This window comes from Gouania willdenowi, chromosome 17 (genome assembly GCF_900634775.1).
Source record: "Gouania willdenowi chromosome 17, fGouWil2.1, whole genome shotgun sequence".
Taxonomy (NCBI): Eukaryota; Metazoa; Chordata; class Actinopteri; order Blenniiformes; family Gobiesocidae; genus Gouania; species Gouania willdenowi.
The window spans coordinates 995,307-1,005,359 of record NC_041060.1 but is presented as its reverse complement, the minus strand read 5'-3'; the positions used below and the strand labels follow the sequence as shown (position 1 = coordinate 1,005,359).

Here is a 10,053-nt window from a genome sequence, read left to right as displayed (position 1 = left end):
AGTAGATTTTTATGTTGATTTATTAAATGTATAGTGTATTAAATGTGTTATTTAGTCTATATTGTAATTGCTGTGGCCAGAAGTGTTGAAAGTAGAAATGTTCAGTTGATTTAATGTATAGAGTTGTGAGTGATATTAAATAGTTTTAAACAGTAGGTCCTTCACACAAAACAATAAAATACTAATGAATGTATATCTGAGACAGACAAAATAAAAGCACAAAATGACAACAATTATATACAAAGTGAAATGAAATATAAAATTGAAAAATGTTCCCAAAAAACAAACAAAAATACACACAAATAACTCAAAAGAAACACACATTTACAGAACAATACACAAAACTAACTGAAAAATATACAACACGTCAACAGTAATCCACAAATGAACAACAAAAATATGCAAAATAACACCAAAAAAATACACAAAAGCACATAAAAAAATTAAAATGACAAGTTAGACACAAAAAGTATACAAAACACCAACAAAAATACACAAAAAGGCTGAAAAAACATACAAAATGGGAGAGAAATATACTGAATGACTTCAAACGCACAGCATGAGAACAAAATTATACAAAAAAATACAAAATGCAAAAAAAAAACACAAAACAGCAACAAAAAAACATTTTCATAAAAGCACACAAAAGAACAGCATAAATACAAAAAATTACATGTTAGACACAAAAATGTTTGAAAAGTATACAGAACATCAACAAGAATAGGATATAAATATACAAAATGACTTTAAAAACACACAGCACGACAACAAAATCATACAAAAATGACAGAAAAACGTACAAAACAAAAATAAAAACAGAGAAAACCTTTCGTTATTTCCCGTGTTGATGCTTACATCGGTCTTTATTCTAAATGCTGACATAAATGTTAATAATGACATGTTTGTGGCTCCTGTTGTGTTAAAATAATACAAACATCTCTGATCTAGAATGTGCTGAGATTAATTTACACTCTAACGCCATCTAGTGGAAAAGTAGTGAAAACCAGGAACAAAAAACACAAACTCAGTCTTTTCTGCTGTATTTTCCGATCAATCATCCTGCATTTAATACAAAGTCAAGATACAATATCTACATCTATAGTTTGAAAGAAAGTACATAAGTGAAGGGGATGGCAACATTAGAGCTGGCCCTCGATACGTGTGTGTGTGTGTGTGTGTGTTTATATCTCTCTGACACAATAGTTATTAAAACTCAGACAACATATGTCATATATGTTAAACATGTTCAACACCACACACACAGTTCGTAGGAGAATAGTTGGAGATTTGAAACGTATGTGATTGTTGCTCATCCTTCATCCAAACAACACTTGCTACCATGTGCTCCCTCTATTGTACATTTCTATAGAACTAACGGGACATTATTCAGTATCAAATAGCACCCTGCACAGAGGGTATATTCCATTATCGTTAAGCAAATTAATTAGAAATAAAAGCACCAAAAACAACAGACTATTTAAAGAAACTAAAAGTGACAACATTACACATCAATAAAGAACATCTGATTGGTTATACTTGCTAGGAACCCCCCCCCCCAAATAAATAATAAAAAATAAACGTAACAAAATAGAAGAATAAATATCTTTAGAAATGATAAGAAATAAATATGACAAACGGTAACAATAAGGCTTTTTTTTTTTCTAATGCGCGCAACGATAAGTACTACATCAACATCCAATCCCACGTTATATCTTGTGCTCAGACAGAAGTAACTGTACTCTATAGCAGTGGTTCTCAACCTTTTCAGTCCATGACCCCCCAAAAATAAAGGTTCCACAGACCAGGGGACCCCCATGTAGAGACAGGGGAGAGATTTTTGGGGTCCATCCATAAAGTCAGTAAAATGATGGTTCATTGTTCTATGAATCTGTGATAACCACATTTATTTATTCATCTGAATAATATCCACTTTATTATTATTATTATTATAGTCATCTTAAGTCATCTGGGTTAAAAGTGACAAATATGGTGGAAAAGGCAGTGAAATGGGATTTTTAAAAACCATTGAAATTGGTTAAAAGTTGCAAATTGTGTGTAATGGAATTAAAAAATATACATGAAATGAGTTTAAACTGCATTACAAATCGTGAATGTGGTTAAAAAGGAAAAAATAAACGTAAAATGTGGTGAGAAGGGTTTAAAAGTGACAATAATGAGTCAACATTTAGTTTTTCATTAAGTGGTGAAATAGGATTTTTAAAAAAACAGAAGTTGGTTAAGAGTTTAAAATGAAGAGTGGGCAAAAACGGACAGAAAAAGTGGTAAAAAAAATGGTTCAAAGTCTCACTATTGGCTTAAAAGTGGCAGAAATGAGGCTAATGTAATTTGAAACAAAGGAACAATTAGTTGAAACTGGCAAATAAAGGGCATGATAAAGTGGTGAATGTGGTTAAATTGGCAAAAAATAAGCATGAAAAATGGTGTAAAGAGGTTAAGTGACAATAATGGGTCAAAATATGCAACCTTTGGTGGGAAAAATGGTGGAAAGAGTTTATATAAATGAATTGAAAGTGACCAAAAATGGTGAAAAAAGATTTAAAAAAAAAAAAACAGAAATTGGTTAAATGTTGCAGATTAGAGTGGGCAGAAACAAACAGAAGTAATAATAATAAAAAAAAAGGGTTCAAAGTGGCAGAAATGAGAGAAATATAATTTGAAACATAGGAAAAATTAGTTTAAACTGGCAAATAATGGTTAAATTGGTAAAAATATGCATGATATATGGTGAAAAGAGGTTAAAAGTACTGGGTCAACATATGCAACATTAGGTGGAAAAGTGGTGGAAAGAGTTTATAAGTGCTGAACATGTCTCGAAAGTGGAAAAAATGTGCAGAAAAGATCTTGAAATTGTCAGAAATGTGAGTAATTTAGCAAAAATGCATTAAAAGGAGCAAAAATATGGCAAGAAAAAGTGATGAAAATAGGTTAAAATATGGTAAGTTTGGTGTAGTTGTAGAAAAATTCAAATTGTTCTAAAAAAAATTCTTATTTTCTTAAAGGGGTCTGGCGACCCCGTCCCAGTGTCTCATGACCCCAAGGTTGAGAACCATCTGCTCTATAGGACTGCAATGACGGACTGTATATGTACAGAATCGGTGCTGGATCATCGCTGTGTGCTCTTTGAAAATATAATCATGTGCTGTTGGTTTTAAATGGAGGAGGAAACATGACACAGGATATTCTGTACAATGACATTATATAATATAATAATGATGCTGATGCTCTATTGATTCCTCTGATCAGGTTTCAATAACCGTTGGTTTCACTGATGCAAACATTAGGAGCATGGAACCGGGAAATGGTTCAATTCAAGTCGGGCAGCTTGAGATATATATAAAAAAAAAGAAATAAAAGATGATCTTGGAGTAAAAGATAATGCATAACAATTAAAGTTTAGCATACAGTGCATTAGCATTAGCAATAAAGCAGCATATATTAAAAAAAAAAGCCAGCATAAGGCATGGATGTACAGTAAAGACAAACAAATAAAGTAAGTCAGCATCTCCTTCCATGGATGCAATAAAAACGTGTCAAACTCAAGGCTCGGGGGCCAAATCTGGCCCTTTGTAGCATCCAATTAAAAAAAAATGAAGAAGAAAATATTAATCATTGCGTAAATTACCAACTAATTCAAATGTAGATATCTCAGCCTCTCCAAATTCAATGAAACTCCAAATATTGTTATTTTTAATCACTAAATATTTCCAAAAAATACTGCAATTTTTCATTTTTAGCTCCAAATTGGGTTAGTGTACACTAGTGCAACAGTTATTTTTGAAATAACGTATTTTTTCTGCCTAAAATCAGCGGCTCTACTTCAGATCAAAGAAGGGTTGGGACCAATCATAATTGTAATCATTACCTAATTACCCTAACCCTTCGTTACCCTAATCTTAACTCTAACCTTTTGATAACCTCTAACCTTAACCCTTGAATACCCTAACCCCTAACCCTAACCTCTAACCCTAACCCTTGAATACCCTAACCCCTAACCCTAACCTCTAACCCTAACCCTTGAATACCCTAACCCCTAACCTCTAACCCTAACCCTTGAATACCCTAACCAAAAAATGCCAACATAGCTCCAAAGGTGTCATAATTTAGGGAACGACACTTATAACAGCTTTATGTATAAAACTTCAAGTGTTACCCTTATTTTTTCTGCCTAAAATCTGCGGCTCACTTGAGATCAAAGTGGTCAAAATTTGGCCCCTGAACCAACGTGGGTTTGACACCCCTGCAATAAACAAAGGCTACAGCCAATAATAGCAAGCAAGCGTTTCTTCAGTGAGGAATCTGGGGCCCAGTATACCAGATATAGTGGGCGGTTACTGGTTAGAACACAATGGGGTGAGGGGTCTGCGAGGCCACGTGTCCATGGGTTTCTCTTGGCACTGGGTCCGTACTGTAGGCTTGTGCTGACTCTGAGGCGTAACTGTAGTCACACGCCTTTGAAATATAGTCTCACGGAAACTCAGGAACGTCCACCGCCATCGGTCGATCACCTCCGTTTCGTACACCAAACTATTAGATACAAAGTGGAGGATTAAAAAGCCCGTGTAGGGTGCAGCAGATATCCAGGCTCTTTGACTTGACATTATTTTTTTTTTCTCATTTATACACATTAAGAGTATCATAAATCCTGTTCAGAAGAAGCCATTTTTCGTACTTGACGGTTTTCGTATTGGAGAAAAAGCTGGACCACGACACACATGTATTATATGTCCTTCACACTGGAACACTGAGGTAAGTATACGGGTTACAAACGGAGAGTCTGTGCACGCTCCAGTGGCTGATACTTGTTGTTGTTGTTGTTGGGTTTGTCCTTGTCAGTGTACAATTTGAATTTCTCGTCTTGTTGTGATTTTTTATATTTTTTTATAGTGTGGATGATGGGTGGGTGTGTCCTCTCTTTACGTTGCATAGTGGTCAAAGCTACCCAAGTACTCCAGAGCCGCCTGGTAGCAAAACTGGTATTCATCCTGGAATAAAACACACAACAACATGGCTTTGAAAAAAGAAAGAAAGAAAAAGAGCAAATATTCACCAAAACTACATTTATAAAGCAGCTTTTCAAACCAACTGCAGAATTCAGTTTGAATAGCTTAGAATCAAATGAAAAAATAAATCAATGAAATGTAAAAATGATTTTTTTTTTAATTTAATATCAATCATACACGACAAGTGATTTACCTGAGAACTAAGCTCAAAACTAAGAATGTATAATAAAAGTATGTTTTATTTTATTTTATTCCAATTGACGGTTTTAGCAATTATGGTTTCAGCAAAATTGTGACTGTAAAATTATCTGAGGCAACTTTTAACTCGAATGGCTTTAAAATGAATTAGTAAAATGTCAAATGATTTTATTTTTCCTAAATTTGAATCATATAAGCAATATTTGCTAATTAAAAAATTAAATATTTTTGCTATATTCTCCTAAGAACCAAGGTCAAAACTGTGAATTTACAATCATTTTTATAAATATTTTATATTTTTTTAAACATAGTATTTTTTAATAATGTATAAAGATTATGTTTTATTTTATTTATTAAAAAAAATCACTGTAGAATACATCTCTAATATGAATCAAGTTGAAATCTGAGAATATATTTGAATATTTGAATTAATATTTTATCTTTTTTTAATTATTTATAATATTTTTATATTGTGTAAAAATTGTTATATTTGATTTTATTATAGAACCAAAAGGTTTTACAAAATGTTCATGTAGTTTGAATTAGAATGTTAGGAATAAAAAAAAAATCACTGATACCACTCCCCAAAACGATACAATATCGAAACTTGCCGATCCTGAGTACCAATACTATTTATTAAGCAAAATGCAATGAATTGGAAGACATTTTATTTTATTCTTTGCTTTTTACAACAAATGTTTATATAATAGATACTTTTTTAAAGCCTTTTTTTTGTAAAAATAGCTCCTCCTTGTGGCCAGTCCCAAAATATACAACAAAAATTTTGCCTTTGGATGCAATGGGTATCGGTTACTGGTATCGGGAACTTTAATGAGTACAAGTAGGAATATGCTGGTAGAGTATCGGACCCTCGTTAGGAATGGTAACAGTGCGCCTCCATGTGGCCGCAGAGTTTATTTCACATATACCATTTATTCGGTTTATTATGTAAGTGAGATTTTGATAAAAGGTCAACAGTAATATTAATCCTAATTTGTTAAAACATGTATTTAGTTTGAATTCTAGTCTTCAGACAAAAACATAATTTAATATTAATTTAGTCGTCGGAATTGGTTTTAAGTTTGTTTTTCATTCGACAAAATTCCTAAAGTAAATCTGAGCATTTTGTTTTGAAGAGTATTTTGGTCCAGCTTTAGTGTGCATTTATACAGTATATGTTTACTTTTTGAAAACTCCATAATAAACACATGCTTTCTGCACTGCTGTGTGTGTACCTCAGTCTGCACCATGGCTGGTCTCTGCGTCCGCAGCATTTTGACAGTTTGGAAGATGTCCACGGCTCCTTCGTAGCGCATCCTCTCCAGCACGATGCTCAGAGTGATGAAGACGCCTGTCCGCCCCACGCCAGCGCTGCAGCACAAAGCGTTTTACAGCAGCACAGTGTCACAGCTGCTCTCCTTATGTTGCTACGGTGAATTGTCTTTGAAAATATCTAGTAAGCGACGCACCTGCAGTGAACGCTGATTGGTCCGTCTTGGCCGAACTGCTCCTTGGTTTTGTGCACTTGGCCGATGAAGTCTATGAATCCCTCTCCAGATTTGGGCACGCCTTGCTCAGGCCAGTCTGTGAACTGGAACTGGCGCACTGTACGAGACTGGCCGTCCTGGGAGAGGGAATAATAATGCTTCATAAAAGTCTATTGAGTTATATTTACTTACTTCCAGCAAGATTATTTTTGTCTTCTTTTTCAATCATATGTAAAGGTTTACATTATTTAGACAACTGTTCCTTTGGTAATCCACTTTAACGTGTTTTGACTATCAACTGCCAGTCTTTGTCAGAGGCGTCTGCTGATCGCTTTGATGTTTTTTTTAAGTGTCCTTCCGTATAGTAATTCAAGCAAGATTCTTTAGGTCTTCTTTTTAAATAATATGTTAAGGTTTCATTTATTCAGAAAACTGTTCTTCAGGAAATTCAAACTTCAAAGGTATCATCAAAGCAATCAGCAGACGCCTTTGAAAAACAAGACAAAATTAATCTTGCTGGAATTACTACGTGCAAGTCAAGGAAACTTCAAAAGAAACATCAAAGCGATCAGCAGACGCCTCTGACGAAGACTGGCAGCTGACAGTCAAACTATGTCATGAGATCACAGTAAATTTCCTGAAAATTTTTTTTTATAAATAAATGAAACCTTAACTTATTATTGAAAAAAAATACAAAAAGAATCATGCTGGAATTACTACGCGCAAGTCAAGGAAACTTCAAAACAATCAGCAGACGCCTTTGATGAAGACTGCCAATTGACAGTCGAATCATGTTGGAAGATCAAAGTGGATTTCCAAAGGAACAGTTGTCTGAATAAATGAAACCATAACATATTATTAAATAAGAAAACAAAAATAATTTTGCTGGAATTACTACGCGCAAGTCAAGGAAACTTGAAAGCGATCAGCAGACGCCTCTGATGCAGACTGGCAGCCGACAGTCAAACCGTTACAGGAGATCAAAGTGGATTTCCTAAGGAACAGTTGTCTGAATAAATGAAACCTTAACATATTACTACTTAGCTCATTTAAAAGTCAGTTTTGCTTAATGCTCATATTGAAATACCGAGTAGGCAGTTTATGCAAAAGTGATTGTCTTTTTACCGAAATCCCACTTTCTGTATTGAGTGAAAAAAATAAAGCGTGCAGGTAATATCCCCTCTTACTCCTAATGATTACTGTTATCTGAGCCCGAATCATTGGCTGTGGTTAACTTAAAGCTGTAACGTCAGTGAGTCTGCTATTGTCAGCCACTCAGGAGGCAATTACATCTTTTCTCTTCTACTCCCCGACTCGCCTCCGATAGAAATCAATAGAGCATCTGTCCGTGTGGCGTCAGTGCCAGGACAGGCTTGGAGTTATCTATGACTGACATGTATGTGTGCGTGACCTACGCAGTCACATTTGGATTGCATGTTGTCAGTTTAGCTTTACTAGTGCAGGGGTTCTCAACCTGAGGGAGGGTTCCAGATGCAACAAACAATATTTTTTGAACTATTTGAGCCCATTTTGGCTTATTTTTACCAATTTTCGGCAACTTCACCAAACTTGCTAAATTTAACCTATTTTTATCACTTTTTCTTGCCATATTTTTGCTCCTTTTAATGAAATTTTGCGACATTACTCCAATTTCTGCCACTTCTCCTTAACATGTTCAGCACTTATAAACCCTTTCCACCACTTTTCCACCTAATGTCACATATGTTGACCCATTAATGTCACTTTTAACCTCTTTTCACCATATTTTTTGCTTATTTTTACCAATTTAACCACAGTCACAATTTGTCATGTCTATTATTTGCCAGTTTAAACTAATTGTTACAATATTGACACTTCAAACCCCTTTTACCACTTTAAATTTGCAACTTTTACCCCATTTCTGTGGTTAAAATTCCATTTCACCACCTTTTTCCACCATCTTTGGTCGCTTTTAACCCATTTTATTTCTAATTAGAACAAGGAATTACATCTTTAAGATGACTGTAATAATAGTAAACTTCCTGGATAACAGTGGGAGGGGTTATAACCCAATCCAACTCCCTGATTAGTTGTAAAAAAATTTAAAAGCCAATGGAAAGCATGAATTAGCTGTTCTACGCCCCTTTTTGGCACATAATGCTTACTAGTGCATGTTTTACTTTACTAGTAAAGTGTACTAGTGCACTAGTAATCCAGAATTGAGCACTAGTAGAGTTTAGTTTATCACTGATATAATTTTTTTCACTGAAATTTAGTTTTGATCTCCTTACTTGTTTCAACTGCCAGTCTTCTTCAGAGGTGTCTGCTGATCGCTTTGACTTCTGCGTAATAATTCCAGTAAGTTCATTTTGTCGTCTTTTTGAATAATATGTTAACTTTTCATTTATTCAGACAACTCCAAACTTCAAAGTAAACATCAAAGTGATCAGCAGATGCCTCTGAAATTGAAAGAGAAGACAAATACAATCTTGCTGGAATGACTATGTGCAAGTCAAGGGAACCTCAAAGGAAACATCAAAGCAATCAGCAGACTCCTCTGACGAGGACTGGCAGTTGACAGTCAAACTATGTCAGGAGATCAAAGTACATTTCCTGAAAAAGGAGTTGACTGAATAAATTAAACCATAACATATTATTAAAAACAAGACAAAATTTATCTTGCTGGAAATACTACGCACAAGTCAGGGAAACTTCAAAGGAAACATCAAAGCAATCAGCAGACGCCTCTGACGAAGACTGGCAGTTGACAGTCAAACTATGTCATGAGATCATAATGAAACCATAACATGTTATTGAAAATTAAGACAAAAAGAATTATTATGTGAAAGTTTTTTGTTGGAATTATGGTTTTCCGTAGCGGAGCGAGATGTTCCACATTTGTTGGAAAAAGAAAATCCAGCAGGGAAAGAAAGAAGAAGAAAACTGAAACCCAGTAGTTGACCCACCCTGGCATCTGTGACTTTGAACTCCCGCAGGATGTACTGAGGCATGTTGTACTCGGCCATTGGGTCCACCACGAAGTACTGGTACCTGGCGGAGCGCTCGGCGGGCCAATACTGGTGACACTTCTCCTAAACACACACACACGACAGGGAATGTGTTACACAGGAATACTTCTAAACACAAACTGTAATGTTTTATATCTGTCCTTACTCGGCCCATTTCTCTCAGCTTAGTCAGCATGACGACTATGGTGGAGTTATGTTCCCACAACATCCTCCAGAAGTCCTCTGTAGTCTCAGCCAGTGGACCCTGGGTGGCAATGTAGCCTCTTTGCTGCCTACACACACACACACACACACACACACACACACACACACACACACACACACACACATTATTCAGCC

The 10,053-nt window shown here is 35.1% G+C and overlaps 1 protein-coding gene across 1 annotated transcript in view; it reads right to left on the bottom strand.

The window, feature by feature from the left end:
* Positions 1 to 4,152: 4,152 nt before the first annotated feature.
* Positions 4,153 to 10,053, bottom strand: part of LOC114478848 (receptor-type tyrosine-protein phosphatase S-like) — a 123,924-nt gene continuing 118,023 nt past the window's right edge. The window contains 5 exon segments of the mRNA XM_028472137.1: positions 4,153 to 5,003; positions 6,455 to 6,590; positions 6,689 to 6,843; positions 9,652 to 9,777; positions 9,860 to 9,986. Coding sequence (XP_028327938.1) covers positions 4,935 to 5,003; positions 6,455 to 6,590; positions 6,689 to 6,843; positions 9,652 to 9,777; positions 9,860 to 9,986 — 613 coding nt within the window. The 3' untranslated portion in view covers positions 4,153 to 4,934.